General features: G+C 42.1%; 1 protein-coding gene across 1 annotated transcript in view; it reads right to left on the bottom strand.

The window, feature by feature from the left end:
* Positions 1-19,418, bottom strand: part of sv2a (synaptic vesicle glycoprotein 2A) — a gene marked incomplete at both ends in the record, with an annotated part of 49,973 nt that overhangs the window by 7,950 nt on the left and 22,605 nt on the right. The window contains 8 exons of the mRNA XM_083649495.1: positions 872-1,005; positions 1,789-1,953; positions 5,636-5,724; positions 7,017-7,130; positions 7,565-7,654; positions 11,410-11,543; positions 13,951-14,102; positions 17,353-17,533. Coding sequence (XP_083505621.1) covers positions 872-1,005; positions 1,789-1,953; positions 5,636-5,724; positions 7,017-7,130; positions 7,565-7,654; positions 11,410-11,543; positions 13,951-14,102; positions 17,353-17,533 — 1,059 coding nt within the window. The remainder of the gene's footprint in view (positions 1-871; positions 1,006-1,788; positions 1,954-5,635; positions 5,725-7,016; positions 7,131-7,564; positions 7,655-11,409; positions 11,544-13,950; positions 14,103-17,352; positions 17,534-19,418) is intronic.

Here is a 19,418-nt window from a genome sequence, read left to right as displayed (position 1 = left end):
TCCCATTCTAATCAGGAACTCCTGCCCTTCTCTGATAGTGAGTGATTGCTTGACTGGCCTTAAGACTGCAAACAGCTAACAAAGCCAGAGGGTGGATGGCTGATATATCTCTTGTACAGCACGGATAAGGTGTGCGTGTGTGTGTGTGTGTGTGTGTGTGTGTGTGTGTGTGTGTGTGTTTGTGTGTGTGTGTGTGCGTGTGTTTGTGTGTGTGTGTGTGTGTGTGTGTGTGTGTGTGTGTGTGTGTGTGCGTGCGCGCACGCGTGTGTGGACACAGCTGCAGAATCTATAGCTGATAACAACCTTTTTCTTCAAAGTCAAAGAACAAAGATAAAAACGACATCAGCACACACCCTGGAGCGTGTTAATACATCTGTTATCTTTGCTCATCAGCTGCATAAATGCAACATCTTTCTGTTGTTTTGCCACACAGACAAAATCAATCGTGCAGTTTGAAATGAGAGACAACTATGCAATTAAGGCTGAAGTAATGGAGGACTTTGTGCTCGGTTGCTAGGAGACGTCGCTCTGCAATGCTATATTTGGTGTCGAGGGAAAAAGACAAAGTGATTGAGCCATTTTGATGAGTGCAAACCATTTTTGCAGAGTTGATTTTCTTAGAAGAAGCAAAGAAGCAAAAGAAAGAGAGAGAGAGACAGAGTTACAGAGAGGGAGAGAGAGAAAGTAGAAGAAGGAGCAAAGAGAAAGTTTAGAGAGAGAGAGAAGCATATGCATATGTGCACGCATATGCTTGGCTTGGCTGTGACTGTGTGTGTGTGTGTGTGTGTGTGTGTGTGTGTGTGTGTGTGTGTGTGTGTGTGTGTGTGTGTGCACGTGTGCGTGCGTGTGTGCGTGCGTGTAAGTGGCCAACCTGTGTTGTAGAAGAGGGTGGCGATGAAGGTGCAGTTCTTGAAGAAGGTGTTGCTGGAGGTGATGTCTTCAAAATAGCACTCCTCAAACAATGAGTCCTCAAACACCATGGACTTCATCCTCAGGTTCATAAACCTGCAGAAGACAGGGAGAATAGAACGAGTGCAGAAGACAGGTAGAGGGTGATGGAGAAAAGGGGGAAGAGAAACAGAGAGAGAGAAACAGAGGGAAAAGTCTTTAGAAACACTTTTCAACATCAGAGCAGAAGCTATTAGGCGATCAGATATTCAATACCATAATATTATTTAGATTTTAAGAATTCATACCAGATTCAGACTTCAGTTTGAATAGGCGAGGTCAAAAAGGAAGTTCAGCAAGTTTGGCTTTGATTTTCTTCATTCGTTAAAAAAAGCACTGAACCAAAATATTTGCTGAGGCTTCATTCATATTTTCATATATTTTTATTACCTCCACCAAGGAGGTTATGTTTTCGGATTCATGAAACCTGGTGGAAGGGTCTAGCATGGGCCAAGGAAGAACCGGATCCGATCCGACTCACAAAATTTGCAGATCACAGCAGACTGGACTATGGCCTGGCCTTGGCCGGGGTCTGCACTCTCCGAGTGCCCTTCTAGTTTCATATATTTTGCTTGAGGTCTACCACAACGTATTTACATTTTGTAAATACATTATTTCTGTTTGACATCTCACATGCCCCAGTCACTCTGTCAATCACCCAACACGGGGGTAAAAAAACAATGGTAGGCTACGTCCATACAGTCAATGATTAAAACCGTACACGCTTTCCAGGATTAACACTGGAACTTGACCAGCACACATGCAGCCCAATTAAAAAACAATTAAGCAATCCACCATCATTTGCCATGGCGACACTAACGAGGGGAAGCAGCCACTCACTTGTCGTTGAAGTACTCTCCCTGGCGGTGGACCTGGTTCTCCAGGGTAAAGTTAAAGGTGACATGTTCTACCTTCTCCTTGATGAAGACCTTGGTGCGTGAGGCGTACTCCTGCTTCTGCAGGTACTTGATCATGTCCGGGAACCACACTGTCAGGCCATAGTAGCTGCAGAGAGAGGGAGAAAGACAGATGGAGGGAGGGACGGAGGGAAGATGGATGACAGTTCAGAGAGAGGGTGCTATTGTTATAATGAAGAGACACCTAACAGTGCTCCTCACTAAGGTGGGCATATGACTCTATTTAACAGTGGCACATGAACAGTGTTACTGCATAGATCAATGTCCCAGGGGCACAGAAATATTTGTTAAATCTGCTGTCTGCACATTGTGGTCATCATACTCCTTAGTTAGACATGATGCAGACGTTCTAGGAAGTCAACATTATTCTGCACTCTGGCAGTTGCTCTGGATAAAAGCTCTGTTAAATCACATGCATGTAAATGTAATGTAATTTATAGCATTATATTATGCAAAATTATTATGTCAAACTGATTAATCGGCCGAAATGGGCTTCCTCAGGAGGGTGGCTGGCATCTCCCTTAGGGTGAGAAGCATGATCACCCTAGGGAAGGACTCAAAGGAGCCAGTTGAGGTGGTTCGGGCATGTAGTAAGGATACCTCCTGGTCGCCCCCCCAGGGAGGTTTCCCAAGCATACTGTATATAAGCTATATATACAAGCATATTGGCATTCTTGAACGGAGAATGCCATTGGATGCAAAACAAATTTCAGCCTGCTGACAATAAAGTTGTATCGTATCGTATCGTATCGTATATACGCTAGAAATTTCCCACTAAAATGTATTTATAGTTTACCAAAACCTTTGTCTTTTCTGCTTTTCTCTCATTTGCTGTGTTATAAATTATGTTATTCTGATCTGAAAAGAGATCATCATCATCATCTGCAGTAGCTCAAAATGACATTAATTTTTTTTAATATCATGTTGACATCAAAACCCCCAACCACTGAAACAGAATGCAACATCCTTAGAACCATTCCTGCTGAAATATCAAACATTATAAGGACAAGCAGCCCAGTCTCAAGTGGCACACAATTTTACCCACTAATTTAATTTCTTGGGAGCCAAGGCAGTTTTTATGCTTCCCAGAGGGGCAAGCATCTCTAGGTGCTGATGCAGCTAAGAGACTGTATAGGGTTTGTATTATGTCCTTTTTAATCTGTGCTCGTTCTCAAATACAGTACCTGGCTGCTAGTCATTTTTTTTAGACCAACTGAAGGCCGCCAAAGTTATTGCTGCTCCTGCCACTGCTGCATGCTGTATCCATTTCACTATTCTATAGCCTACAATTAATTAATTAATCATATAAGTGTTTGACTTGCTAGTAGAAGAGTCATTTGAAGTTCTCTTGTTTCCTAATAAGGTAAGTCATGCCATTTTAGGTTAAATTTATGTTTTGTTTGAATTATTAATTGCAAATGGTTTAATGCTGTCACATTTCAATAGTACGTCTTGCTACATATATGTTGACAGTTATGTTGATATTTAAGCTATTAATGGTGATGGCTGATTTTACTACATTATTTGCCAAGACACAACTGGCAAGCACTGAACTGACAGTAGGGCTGTGCAATAAAATCGATACGGCAATACTGTATATCACAATATTTTCTTCTGCGATACTGTATAGATATTTCAGAAAAATATTGTGATATATCACCATATTGATTTTTTCCACAACCGTGTGTTCATTTACACAATAAGAATACTTTTTATTTCACCATGTTTTTATTTTATTTCACCATGGACTAAATTTGTCCACTAAGTTATCAATATAAAGTGATGTACATATTATTTAACTACCTGGGTGGTACACAGCGAGTTGTATTTTCAGCTCTATTTTTACATTTTCAGTCAATTATGAGTATTGCAATATATTGCAATATGTATTGTATTGCAATGTATCGTGATACAATCGTATCGTGACCCATGTATCGTGATACGTATCGTATCTTGAGCAACCTTGCAAATAGACCTTATTCACAGCGCGGCCATCTTGGGATGACGTCACTGGTTGGGAAGGCAACGAGACTCTCATCCAAACCCCTGTCTGAACATGGGAGCAGTAGACCAAAAGTTTGAGTTCTGTCACACCAATTTCGTTTGATCACATCGATAAATGGGCAGATGAATGTGTACAGGATTTAAAAAAAAAGGGCTACAGTAACTGGATCGAGTGTTATATCCACGATATTCAAGGAAGCGCAGCCGGAGGTCTAAATTGTAAACTGCACTACACCCTCGCACCACTGAGCACCGAACCGATACATCTGGCACTGTGGAGCAGTTGAACCCGAAATGACACAGCCGAAGAAGGCTGTGGTTGAGCTTAAACTTAGGCACTGCCGCACTGGCATGTGAATACATGTGAAACTAATTACGCAATATTTGGGAATACCATGGCATCAAAACCTTGGATAACAATATTGTGTCGGAGGTGACACCTCGCTAACATTGACGCTAGCGTTAGCACCTTCACTAGCTAGGCTAGCATGACAGTGGTGAGCTCAAACACAGCCTTCTTCGACTGTGTCATTTCGGGTTCAACTGCTCCACAGCGCCAGATGTATCGGCTTGGTGCTCAGTGGCGCGAGGGTGTAGTGCAGTTTCCAATTTAGACCTTCGGCTGCGCTTCCTTGAATATAACACTCGATCCAGTTGCTGTAGCCCTTTTAAAAAATCCTGTACACATTCATCTGCCCATTTATCGATGTGATCAAACAAAATTGGTGTGACAGAACTCAAACTTTTGGTCTACTGCTCCATGTTCAGACAGGGGTTTGGATGAGAGACTCGTTGCGTTCCCAACCAGCGGGTGATGTTATCCCAAGATGGCTGCGCTGTGAATAAGGTCTATACCCAGCCCTAACTGACAATAGGTTAGTTTTCACTTGTTAGAATAGAATAACATGAAGGAGTTCAGGTTGGTTACTTGCTGTTCATTTCAATTCTTTGTCTTGTCATTTCAATGCTGAATAAAAATTTTAATAGTAAAAGCCACGCGAACATGATTCACCATCACATTCAGGATGGCATGGTGGCTCAGTGGTTAGCACTGTTGCTTCACAGCAAGAAGGTCCCGGGTTCGAACCCCCGTCCGTCCCAGGTCCTTTCTGTGTGGAGTTTGCATGTTCTCCCCGTGTTCGTGTGGGTTTCCTCCAAGTGCTCCGGTTTCCTCCCACCATCAAAGACATGTATGTTAGGGTTAATACTCCTGTCAGTGCTCCTGACCAAGGCACTGGCAATCGAACTGGAATTGGTCCCCGGTGCTGTACTGCGGCTGCCCACTGCTCCCAGTTCTAGGAAGGTTCCTAGTAGAGGATGGGTCAAATGCAGAGGATGAATTTCCCCACGGGGACAATAAAGGATAACTTAACTTAACATAACTTAATTTAATTCTACGAACCTGATAATATCTGCAGCTGGCCTCGTCATTTGGGTTGATCATATAGGACATGGGAGCACTCACTCAGCATTCAGACCGCCGACAATCGCATACAGTACTCTGCCAATTTGAACGAGCTGATTGCTAGCTGTGGTACCAATAGTACCAACAGGGTGATATAAGGCAATGCAATGCTAGTACATTGGCTGATGATGGATGTCATCGAAAGCGATGCCATGCCAACAAACCAGGAAACGAGGCTGCCGTGATCAACATGATCAACACTGGGCGAAGTTTCTCTGGTCGTAGCAAACGAATGGACTTGGTGTCTGACAGTAAGACCCAGAAAAACCCTGCAGTGCTGCGCTGTTTTTCCCAGCCTTACCTGAAGGACATAGAGAACCACACAGCCATCATCATGTAGGTGGTACGGCGATATTCAGGGGAGAAAACGGTCAGGAAGTTACTCCACACCTGGAGGCACACACAGACACACACACACACACACACACACACACACACACACACACAAACACACACACATGCACACACACACACACACACACACACACACACACGTGTGTGTGCGCAGAGGGCAAATACGCAGTAAACATCAGAAATCGAGTGAACACAAACTAGATATTTCTGAGAGCGAGTCTGTCTCTCTCAGCAGCAAGAAACAAACACCGAGTCCCAGAATCTAAGTGTAGAGTAAACACTGAGACGACCTCAGCTGCACACAAACCCACGGTAAAGACAAGCAGCAAATACATTGAGCGCATAATATTTTATTTTTGTGAATTTCCCTTACATTACATCATATTTGGTTTGCATTTTTGCCAGAGTACACCCCATAGTACTGTAGATTTCCGGAATTGAGGCCACATCCTACCATGTGTGTCTTGAGGTGGAACATGCTTTGAACACTTTGGATATTTTTCATTTAAATAAGCCATTATAATAAGTTTACTAGGCTCGCCCGCTGCGCGGGTTCGCTAGCTCGGCCGCTGCCAGTTTAGATTTCATTCCAGAAAACAGCTCAGAGATCAATCTGACATCTTACTGTATGTAAGCCTACCGCTTCTTTAATACCCACAGATTATTTGTTAGTGAGGTGCCTTTAACGTATGGCTATTTCATATTCCTAAATATGAAACTGTGGAATTCAATCAATCAAGTCTTTGGTGAAACCTAACTTTAAAAAAACAGCTCAAGGCTTGTGTTTTGACTACAATCTGTATAATTTAATTATTAAAATTCAATCAGGCCGTCAGTCTGATTTCGCCTGACTGGGTTGAAGAAGCATGGTGGACTTAGCTCTCCCATTGGTGCCGACCATTTCAGTCGGTGCCGGATGGAAATCCCATTCCGCTCCCTGCAAGCTCTGCAACTGGCTCCGACCCGCACTGACTGCGGCTGTGACCATAATTTGATTTCCTTTCCATGCCCCCCATGTCGAATCTGCATGCCTCTGCTGCTGTACGTGTCGAATCTGCCGAGCTCAAATGCCTATGCCGCTGCCTTTGAAACAATAACAACAGCAGCGCTATCCGCTAGCTCGTTGCTACACGCTGAAAACGATTGTGTGGATTATGCAATGAAGCCAGCCTGCATGGTACGTTCGGTGGATGGCTGTAAAGAGCCTTTTTCCCCTCTAGTCCAAAGTGAAAGCCTTCCCCAGCCAGTCTCTCCCAGCCCCTTTGCTGGGAGAGTCTGGCAAGCGAGACTAGTCTGATTTGATCTGAAATAAGGGCAGGGTTTGTCACCTGATGGAACAGTGCGGTGAGCTTCATCCTCCACTTCTTGAGGGTGGAGGTGCCATCGCCCATATCCATGAGCTCGTGCTCATCCATCGGCTTTACCGTTTTGATGGTGGTCACCTGGGCAACAGCATTAACATTCACTCAGTATCACTTCATTATTTAATACATACCTTTACATTTAATTGTGTTTGACTATTGTTGTGTTGTGTATTGTGTACTTCTCAAAAGCACATTGGCAAATTTTTTGAAAAGTCTTACACAAGCCAAAATTGTTATCCAAAGTATGCATGTGTGGAACAGGTGTTGAAAATTGGCATGTGGTTTTACACACAATATAAAATGGGAAAAAGTGAGAACAACAAATTTCATAACACACATACACACACACACATGCGCACACACACACACACACACACACACACACACACACACACACACACACACACACACACACACACACACACACACACACACACACACACACCACTATGACAACATAATATCCTGCATGAATCATATAGCATGAAGATGCAAAGTGCTTGTTGACATACAGAGAAGACCCTCTCTGGGTAGCCCTTGGCCCTCATGTTGGTGTCGTGGACCTGCTTCAGAATCATCCACGCCTCGTCGTGTTTCCCGTTCTGAAGCACAAATACAGCCCCATTACATTTCCCATCAACAGTTTAGTCAGAACAACTCCTCATGTTGTAGCTCTCCTGGAAATTAAAACTGCAGCAGGTAGCCTGAACGGTTCACAGCAAGTGGTGTGATATTGAAACGCAGCTGTGAGTCTAAATATGTGTTCATTACTGTACACCCTCTCTAAACTTTATGGGTTACTGCAGCAAAGCAAAACTCATATTTATCCAAGTAAGGGTTTTGCTTCTTTTTTTTAAGTACATAGTTTTTCCCCTGTTGGCCACTGAGCAGCTCCACTGCAGCATGTGTAAATGCCTGGCTCAAAGGCATGTCAGCGAATGCCAGTCAGAGAGTTTTCAATTTCCCTGCCCTGATTTGCCAGTTGGTTTGTGAGATTCCAACTATATCTAGATTAAATCAAGATTCAAGTAATCAAAAGAGATTCAATCAAAAGCCCAGTTCTCTAGTCTAACCTATAAGTCCCATTCACATTCTAGAATGATAACTACGATAATTATAACTTTAAAACAATTTAAATTGTTAGCATACTGCAATGTGTTCTCACTACGATCATTTAAAAAATATATATTATTATTATATTTCTAGTTCGATCTCAGAGATTTTTGGATTCAGAGACAACGATAAAACATTTTCAGCCAATCAAATTACAGTTGTAAGAAAGAAGTAAACTGATCTGAGAAACTGATCTTTCTGAGAAACGGATCACATAAATCTCTGTAATATGAGTAGCATTTCATGTATCATTATAATCAGAGATGGGCGAAAATACATCATAAAGTATTTTGATACAAATTACAAATACTTGCTCAAAAAATGTATCACAATACAAATACAAAATACTGGTCTGAAAAATTTATTTGAGATACAAATACGTATTTTGAAGATACATAAAAATACATTTTATAAAAACTGATAAAGAGCTGCAACAATTAGTCAATCCATCAATTCATTGCCAAATATTACATTAATTGCCTATTTTGTTCATCTATTCATCATTTTGAGCCATTTCTGTAAGGGAAATGTCCTAATTCTCTGATTCCAGCTTCTCAAATGTGAAGTTTTCTGGTTTCCTTAGATGGTAAATCATCTCTTAGTCCTCTGTGACAGTATTCTCCTTTGTGTACCCTCTAACACATTACAGTTCTTTCATTTCAGTTTTAGCTGTTTTTCAGCACAGCTAATTTCTCCCTCACTTCAGCTGTTAATCACCTTCTGTGAGGGCTTTTGACTTACAGGCAGCACTTCTACATGTTAACCTCAAGTTTTGGAACTTTGACCATGTTAGCCCTAGATATATGTGACATCATAACAGTATCCCTGGAGATGATGTGCCATGGCTGCAGTTATGGAAATCGCTGGCTCCACGGGCTCCCAAAATCATGACTGACAGACAGACAGACACCGCCCACCCACCTTGGTGCCATCGTGCAAATGTGCGCCATCGGCTCATACTACATCAGAGTTGCTCGAGTGACATAACTGATGACATCACAACTGCCTGAGTGACATCACAGTTGGGCAATCAGTTGCTCGAGTGACATCACTGATGACATCACAATTGATCGAGTGACATCACTGATGACATCACTGATGACATCACAATCATGATCCACACTGCCGCCACACACACTGCCACTCACTTTGCCAATTTTAATTAAGAAGATAATTAGTTGTGTCTTTCTAATATGATACACTGGTTTGAATATGCAGTAAACCGTTTCATTTGCAGATAGGCCAGTGCATGCAATATCTAATCATCAATTTATATTAGTAATTTATCTCTGGGGGAATTTCCACCAATACAAGGCTTCATACTAGATGAAGAAGTGATGTGAAGTCTGACTCAAGACCCACCCTATACTGTCTCTGATTTGTGGTTGAGTTTGTTCTGAGGGTAAGCCAATCAGAGGTAGAGTAGAAGTGACATGTCACATTTTTTTTCTCCACAGTTTAAACCTGTGTCAATGGTAACAGGGGAATCGCACTGGTTGCATTTGCGTTGCGTTGCGGCTGTGCTCCGGTTTTGCTACGTGCTCTGTGCTCCGCCAACACTAACCGGCTGCGTGCAGAGCACGTCACGGCTCCGCTCCGCCAGACAGCTAGAGTGACGAGACCGACGAGTTCTCGCGGTGAAATCGCGCGAGACAATTTGTATGTGGGATAAATACAACGACAAACAGGCAGAAGATCATTGTTACCAACTGGAGAAGCAGAGGAGGGGTGGACTTGCTTGGTGTTGTCCTTCTAAAAAGGATGTGTCGTGTCATATATTATTTTGTGGTTTTCCACTTCAATTATGAACTTTTCCTCATACATGTTTGTCCTCTGGCTTGATGGCTTGATATTGAATGCTGTAAACACCTCTGCCCTGTTGATTCCATGCCTGGTTCCGTCCAACTTGCTGCAGCTTTGCTCCGACATCCGTGAAAAATAGAAGCCTTGCGTATCTTTTTCGGAGAGCTCCGGATCGTCGGAGCTGGGACGGATTAGTAGTAGTAGCGGAGTAGGTGGGAGTTGACACAATGATTAGAGTGGAAACGTATCGGCTCTGAAGCCATACCGCAGCGCAGACGGACCGAACACGGACTCAGTGGAATGTGGCCGTAAGAATGTGTCAATTTGAGAATAGAATGACATACAATTAAAGAGAAAAGTATTTTATGTATTTAAAATACACAAACTACAAGGTCTGAAAGTATTTTGATACAAATTACATCTTATTTTTCTCGGTCCAGCCAAATACAAATGACAAAATACACAAATGTATTTGAAATACGTATTTTAAATACATGTATTTGAAATACGTATTTTAAATACATGTATTTAAAATACTGCCCATCTCTGATTATAGTTTGTAGTTATCTTTTTAGTTATCATTCTAGATGTGAATGGGCCCTTAGACAGCAGAAATGAAAGGAAGGCTTTGCAGATTCCAACCCGCTTTGTATCATTATAATCTCGGTAGTCCCTATTCCTATCCTATCCCTATTTGTCTGCTTGCAGAAACTCTGCCCTCGCCAGCTAGCATGGGTCATTAACACTCGTTAAGGGTCTCGATGTGATTCTCTGTGGATGCGCACATACAGAAAAAATTGTAAGAATTGCATAATTAATTAAAAAATAAAATCAGACAAGAATTAATAATGAAAATGATTGAAAATTTATGGAATTTGTGCACATTTAACAGGAATTCTTCACACAATATAGTGATAGTGAAGTGCTTGATTTATCCTGCAACATAGTTTAAAAATACATTTGACATGGAAGATCAAATCAAGCTCAATTCAGATTTAAATATCAAAAATGATAAAAAAAAAAAATGTTTACCTTGCAAGGGATACTGTCGGTATGATTCAGTATTCAAAATGTATTGAAAGACAATTAAAAAAGAATCTGCACTACCTACTTTATCTTACCTTGCAACTGCAGCTGTCTGTGCTTTGAGGCTGCTCACATATTTATATATGTATATATTTATATATTCAAAATTTATTGGTGGGAAAATACATTAAGTGCCACTTTTTCTTATTTTGCAAGTGCACTGCACTGATGCTGTCTATTTTCGAGCCTGTTTGAGCATTCAAGTAGGCAAAATGTTAGTATTTTAACAAGGTGTGTGTGTGTGTGTGTGTGTGTGTGTGTGTGTGTGTGTGTGTGTGTGTGTGTGTGTGTGTGTGTGTGTGTGTGTGTGTGTGTGTGTGTGTGTGTGTGAAGCGCCGCGTGCTGACAGGCTGACCTCCAGGAAGAAACGGGGGCTCTCCGGCATGGTGGTGAGGGCAGAGATGGCTGCCACCGAGGGGAAGGCACACACCAACACAAACACACGCCAGCTGTGGAACTGGTAGGCCGACCCCATCTGGAAACTCCAGCCTACATGACAGGGAAAGAGGGGAGAAGTCAGCGAAAATAACAGTGATAAGTTTTTTATTTATTTAACCTTTATTTAACCAGGTCAGTCTCGTTGAGATACAAAGAACTCTTTTCAAGGGAAGTCTGGCAAAGATAGCAGCATAAGCGATACAGTTACATTAAAACAGACAAACAACAAGGCACAAACATGTAATAAATGTATACTGCTTGGAAAAATTACATTAAAATAATTTGCTATGTTTGTCATCATTTGCTATGTTTTGTTGTCTATGCTGCTCTTGTTTTACTCTTGTTTGAAATGTGCCTTCACCCCAAGATTTTTGGTTTTTGATTTCACTATGCACTTTTGAAAGGCAGTCGAAGATGAATTGGTTTGTATGCATGTCAGGTGCTTGACACAAAAGGCGAGTTAGAATGAGACTGAAAGAACATGCACTCACAGTTGATTATGGAGCAATTTCTCTTTGTCAAGGCATATGATAGCAAAAATGATACCAAAGTACACCTAACATCTTCAATGAGCTCAAAGCCTTGCACATAATTTTAAATGAACTGTGTTCTTGCATAAGATTCAGATGGGTATTTTCAGAGAGACCACTAGGCATTAGTGCAGTGTGCAGGAGTTTACAGGAGTTTCCTGTCTGTCTATATGTAGGTGGAAAGAGTGAAACCTCTGATCAGATTACTCCTTAAAATACATAACCACACTTCTAGTGACTGAAGTAAACACAATGACATTAAGCTAATCCTCATTTTGCAACCCCCTCAAACACCCATGGACCCCAGTTTGCTAAAATGTAGTTTCTCTGTTCCACAATGAAGCATCAGATGAAAACAATCCCAACATTTTACATGTATCTTCACATAAAAAAGAGCTAAACTGGCAAACTGTTTTATTGACTAACAGACCAACATGTTGACTTACATAGAAACTTGATAAAAAGTAGGCCTAATTATTCAAATCAAAAGTAGACCTAATTATTGTAGTAACCTAAATGATTTCATACTTGTAAAATAGGTCTAGAGAAATAATTCCGTTTTCGATTGGGGTATTTTGAGAGGGAGGTGGGTCTTGCGTTGGGACCCTTACGTCACCACCTCACAACTTGGTTTTCACTTTGAAAAACATGTCGAAGAGGCTGTCTGAGAGAGCCAAGTCATCAAAAAACAAAAATATATCGATCCTAACCCCTAAATGAAAATTAAAATGGAAAAAACTGAATTTAGATTTTTTTTTAACAGATTTCATATAGCCACATAACCTCTGCCCCCCCGAGACCTCGACCTGTCAGAGCGCATCTTATTGCCCCTCGTCATTTAAAACAAGTATTATAATAATTAACAAACTCAAAGATGCTCCAAACATTGTGCTAAATTAACTTCACAAATAAATGAAATGAAAAACCCACTTATGCCTTAAAAAGCCTCAAATAGTGGTAGAAAGATATATATCACAGCTTCAGCTGTCAAACATTTACTGAGAAACACACATTAGGCCTGCTGCAAAAAAGCCTATATAATAAGAAACAAATACAATCCATAATAAATTCACATTAAACTGTATTTCAATATCAATACACGTTCATCAACTTTAATAAAAAAGGCAAAATTCAACCATTTATTTTAATGGCTGCGACATGGGGATTGCAGTGGACGGGCGTCCGAGTCTGGAGCAGAACGTGAAAGAGTTGAATAGTGTAATTTTGCGTGTTGTCCATGTACATGTAGTAAAGTGCAAATGTTCTTAGTAGATTATCCTATTTTTCTATGTTGGTAATGTGTTTGAGAGAGAAATAGAGACAGAGAGAGAGAGAGAGAGAGAGAGAGAGAGAGAGAGAGAGAGAGAGAGAGAGAGAGAGAGAGAGAGAGAGAGAGAGAGAGCAGAGGCGCTGTCCGTGGTACTGAGAGAGGGAGAGAATGGGAGCCGACGGGGTGTGTGTGTGTGTGTGTGTGTGTGTGTGTGTGTGTGTGTGTGTGTGTGAGAGAGATGGAGAGAGAGAGAGAGAGAACACTGGTTGATGCAGTACAGTAAGTGTGTCATTGTGTGGCAAATGGTCTGGATATCATAGGCCTGTTTGAGCTATTACTAGTTTTTGAGCTGTTATGTTTAGATGTCCAATTAGCACGGAGAATACCAACATGCCGTCTTCCTATGACATCGCAAAAACTGTATTAGAGGGAATGAGAGAGGGGAATCTGATTGGTTGTGTAGATCTTACACCCTGACCACACCTGTGAATATTTCTACTACAGTACTTAACCCAGCCTATTTCAGCTTTGCACACCCCACAAAGGGGCAAATGCGTGCAGTGCAAATTAGCAAATGACTTGGACACGCCTCCAACTGCACCACGCCTGGTGATGGTGGCAAGATATGGGCTTAGGTGTTCCGTTTTGTTTTCCTCACCGTAGTGTGGGATGATGGCCCAGGCCATGGCCGAGGCGTAGATACCACCGATCATCCAGAACATGCAGAGCCAGCTCAAATGCTCTCCCCGCTTCTCCTGGGCCAGGAACTCAGAGTAATAGGAGAACACAATGGGGATGGAGCCGCCAATACTGTGGAGTAAGGAGAGGAGAAGGGAGGAGGAGAGGCCGGGATGGATGGAAAGAGAATTTAAAGTGGAGAAATCATAATGGATGAGTTGTTGAGGCAAACGGTGAGTGAAATAGGAAGCACAAAGGGAATCAAAACAAATGAGGTGTAGAGGAGAAGAGAGAAAAGAGTGGAGAAAGAAACAATAAAGTAAAGGGAGAGAGGGAATGGAGGGAAATGATGAGGAAGACAGAGCAGCAGAGGAGAGTTTGAGATACCAGAGACAAATGAGCAGCCTTGTAGTTTATACAGACTTCAAAAACAAAACAAGAACCATGGGGCTGACTTCCAATGATAGCACCATCCATTATGGATAAGCCTCTGTATGCATCCAGAAATCCAGACTCTGATCTTCACAGTCAGCCAGACATGCAGACTCTGAGCTTCACAGTCAGCCAGACATCCAGACTCTGAGCTTCACAGTCAGCCAGACATCCAGACTCTGAGCTTCACAGTCAGCCAGACATCCAGACTCTGAGCTTCACAGTCAGCCAGACATCCAGACTCTGAGCTTCACAGTCGCCAGACATCCAGACTCTGATCTTCACAGTCAAACAGGGTCAGTTAGTGTTTGCTACAACTAGACTCAATTGGGAAAGTTTACAGCTCACCAGACTGCAAATGACAGCAATGTCCATAATGAATAGGCGTCTATGCACATTTACTTAGAAGCTAACAGTGTCTGATTCTTTTTAATTGTAGATGTGTGTGTTGTGAATTCTCTCATGCTGTGTATGGCAGCTCTCTGTGGGTTAGAAGGTTACAATGGTAATTGGAGGCCAATTGGAGGCAGGTGTGTTCCCAGGCCAGTCCATATCTACTGTAGCTCTCACACAGAGTTGAGAACTCTTTGCCTCCCAACTCATTTTTCTTGCCATGCATCCCTGACATGTAAGCCTGTGATCTTATTTCTGTTTATGCACATTTCATTTGTTGTAATATGTTGAGCTAATTATTTAATCCAGCTGGTAATAGTTTGATTTGTCATTTGATATTCACTTTGTATTATTGACTTTGGCTTGTACTGTCTGTTTGCACTGCAGAAAACCATGGCTTGGATGGGAGAATAAAATAAATCTGTGCTGATGCAACTTTATGAACATTGTCTCAATGCCTCTTTAATTTGAGACCCTCAGGCGGTCAGCCAACTTCAAAACCAGAGAAAAAGTGTAATAAGTCTGTTTTGGAGTGGTCTCTACAAATAATTTGATGCCGACTTAATTTTGTCACTCATATTTTGTACATTCAACTAAAATTAGGGGTAAATAGTATACTTTAAAGGAAAGCTCCATTAGTAGAAATTTTAACAACGGTTTAAAAAAGACTGTTGGTATTTTTCTTGGCCCGGTTCTTTGTTTGGTGGGTATTTTACTTATTTCCATGCATAACTGCTAAATGTAGACAATGTGATATTTACAATAGGGATTGATAGCACAAAACTAAGTTTCAGCTGTCTAAAACATAAATGGTTGTGGTGTCTTTGGTGTTTCTAGAGCTGCCATTTTGCCCCAAGAGATGTTCAGCAATCATACAGGGAGAGAGAAATCCAGCGAATACGAGGAGAGAGACCAATTTCTCCACCTATGGTCGACTCAGTAAACCAGAATGCAATACAGACATGCTCTGTCTCTCTCGGCCAATATCATAGACATCAACGTTCATTAATTATTTGGCTAGTTATCTGTAGCCTACTTACAGTATATGCACAAGTACGTTGAGTGGGTTCACCAAAAAGTAAATTAATACAAAACACTTCATCACAAAATTACTCCTGGAACAGCAGTATCACGCCAAAGTGTGTAATGTCACATTGTCACATTTTGCCTTGCCTAGGCGTGAAAAGTACGTGCGTGTATGAAGGTGCAGTACCAGCAGGGGGCGATATGCACTAGGTACCTGAAATAAAATGAGGCCAGTAAGGGCATTGTGGTCGGGGTGGCGGATGAGTGAATACTTTTGCCTTCAATGCAGAGGACCGGGGTTTGATTCCCAGCGTAAGCCACATTAACATTTTTAACAAATGTTTTTCTCATTTAACCATGAGCTAACCTTAACCTTAACCCTAACTCTAACCTTAAACTCTAACCTTAACCCTAACCCAACCCTAACCCTAACCCTAACCCTAACCCTAACCTTAACCCTAACTCTAACCTTAACTCTAACCTTAACCCTAACCCTAACCTTAACCCTAACCTTAACCCTAACCCAACCTTAACTCTAACCCTAACCTTAATGTTGTGGTATCTCTTGCGATGACACGTTACATGTATATCAGTTTGTGCGTTGAATGAATGTAATGAGTGATTGTTTTGATATTTATTGGGGACTTAGCATTAGCTAACTCCGGCATATTTACATGTGATCGTATATAGAGGCTTCTGTATTTCTGAACATGTCCATTAATGTGCATTGTCCCGTCACAATAAACCAATAAAGTAAAGTAAGTAAAGTAACCAAGTTGTTTTACTTGCATGCCCATAACCGTAACTACCAACCTTTGGGACGTAATTCAACTTTTTCAAATTTGTGGCATCTCGACGGCCTTCGCTGGACCGCAAGATAGCCACAAAGCATTATGGGGATGCAGGCAGTGTACTCTTCGCGCCTTCTGTAGGCAAGTCAAAACGTGACACTGACATGCCAGACCGGCGAGTGCATTACATGCTTTGGCGGGATACCAGGTTGCCTGGAAAATCATAGATTGATGATTTCTATGGCTGTTTTTGTTTAGATTTGTATGATTACAACACCAGGACGAATACAGTAGTAGTACCCTGAAGTGATACCCATACCAATAGAGTACTTAATTCATTCGCTTTTTTCCCTTCTTCTTTTCTTCTTTTTTTTTTACTTCATTCGATACCCATCATGTTAATTTGAATATTGTGGTGGAATCTTGTTGCATTAAATCAATTAAGGTTATTGGCAGAAACCATACAAATAGTAATTTTCTTCTAGATCTGTGTACAAAAAGGATCGAATGCGGTTATCTTTTGACTGGAGAAGTTTTGATACTACTTGGTACTGGTTTATTTCGGTCGATACCCTAAAGGTATCAAGTAGCGATACCTGATCCCCTAATGATACCCCATTTTTCCTTCAACAGTAACTCAAGTGCAGCATTTTTTTTAACAGATTCTCTGACCAGTGGCATTACAAATCCACTCCAGTGGTTCATCTCTACCTGCCTGTGTGACTCATGGCTCTCCTTACCCGACGCCGGAGAGCAGGCGGCAGAAGAGGAAGGAGCTGTAGCCCTGGGCGAAGGAGGAGAAGAAGGCGAAGACACTGTTGATGGAGAGGGAGATGAGGAGCGTCTGCCGCCGGCCGATCCGGTCGGCCAGGCCGCCCCACACGAACGCCCCCACCATCATCCCCAGGTACACGATCAGACCTGGAAATAACAGGGCCCAGGGGGGAACAAACATAGAGAAGAAGCGAGGAGTGAGAAGAGTTTGAACGAGGGGAGAAGAAGGTGGTTTTGAAAGAGGAGAGATTAATGGGGGGGGAAATATGATGGGAGGAGGTCATGAGGAAGAGATTAAGAGAAAGAGGGCATGATAACGAGCTATTAGACATCAGTAAACTCATTGATTTATCTCTGCCCTCACTTCCACTCTCATTAGATTTCCACTGTCCAGTAAAGCAGCTCATTTGGCAGCCTAATTAGCCCGCTGAAGTATTGGTGCATAAAAAGTACAAGAGGGAGAGAAAGAGAGAGAGAGAGATACAACATCATCAGCTGAATCTCGCTCTACCACAGCCTTGGTGGAGTGTGGAGTCGAACCTTCACCACCCACAACTTCATTGGCAGGGAGCAGACGGGCTGATAACAGAAACAAACACCACCTCCGTCAGTCTTGTGATGTGAGGTGCTAACATGAGTCACAGTCACTTACAGTATCCAAGCCTGCTCCTCCCTATCTCAGCACTGATGCCCCTCCCTACACATAAACAAACACACACACACACAGAGTTGCGCGCTTTTGCAATCGGGGCCCTATTGACTTCCTGTCAGCAGTGTTCACGCTGGCTGAGCTTCCAGTCACACAAGTTATTGGTGAGATTTCTCTGAGTGATTATAAGGAGGCAAGGGCCGCCATTCACGCCGTGCTCCTGATATCTGTGTTTGAATGTTGATGGAAGGTTTCTCAGTTGCGATATGGATTATTTTACATATGACAAGTTCATAAGACATTGTCAGTTTCCTGGATGTAAAAATCTAGGGAGCTCACACAGTATTCCATTCTGTTTCAAGGAATGTTTTTCTAATGAGCGAATTAAACATGGAGTGTGCAGCAGGCGAACATACATTATGTCTCTCTACTGACTGTCATTCTATATTATCGCACAGCATCGATGAATACTCATTTCTGATTGGCCCGAGTGTGAGGTCTGATATTTCCAAGTTACAGATGTTCCTCAAAACAGACTGTTGTTTCACATCTCTACTCATGTCCCCCTGCAGTCAAGAAGTCTGGAGCATTTTGTTGATTTCTAATTCTATTTCAAGCGTCACCTTGTGTCACAAGTAAGTGCCTCCTTGTTACTGCAGGGTTAGAAACATTGAAAAGGTTTCCAATAGGTGAAATTAGCTATATACGGTAGACCAAAACCGTGTTTCGCCCCTAACTGGAAAGATGTTTAATCATGTTACAAAGTTGGGCATTTTAACATGTGGGGAATGCCTACTGCCCCCAACGCCCCGTAGTTGGGGCGTTGGGGCGGCTGTAGCTTTGGATAAAAGAGGTCGGTGGTTCGATTCCCGGCTCCTCCAGTCTGCATGTCGAAGTGCCCTTGGGCAAGACACTGAACCCCAAATTGCTCCCGTTGGTGTGCCAGCACCCTGCGTGGTAACCTGCCGCAATCGGTGTGTGAATGGGTGAATGTACCTACTGACTGTAAAGCGCTTTGGATAAAAGCGCTATATAAATGCAGGCCATTTACCATTTTTACCATTTAGTGGCCATTCGAGGAACTACAGCTTTTCAATTCACTTCCGCATCCTCAGAGGGAAGGGGGTGGGCCCACTGCACTCAATGCAAGCTGGTGCATCGGTATAAACGGTACGCCTGGAATTCATCCACTGAGAAATGTTCTGTGGTGTCTGGAGTGCAAAAAGAGTGTGATTAAAATGCGTTAATTTTTTTTACCCGTTATTGTTTCTCTAATTAATTAATCGAAATGAATGCGTTAAAGTCCCAGCCCTAATTACATTACATTACATTATGACATTTAGCAGACGCCTTTGTCCAAAGCGACTTACAATATCATACCTC

The sequence above is a fragment of the Poromitra crassiceps genome (genome assembly GCF_964638095.1).
Source record: "Poromitra crassiceps genome assembly, chromosome: 1".
NCBI lineage: Eukaryota > Metazoa > Chordata > Actinopteri > Beryciformes > Melamphaidae > Poromitra > Poromitra crassiceps.
The sequence above is the reverse complement of the archived record's forward strand: the minus strand, read 5'-3'. Positions and strand labels throughout refer to the sequence as shown.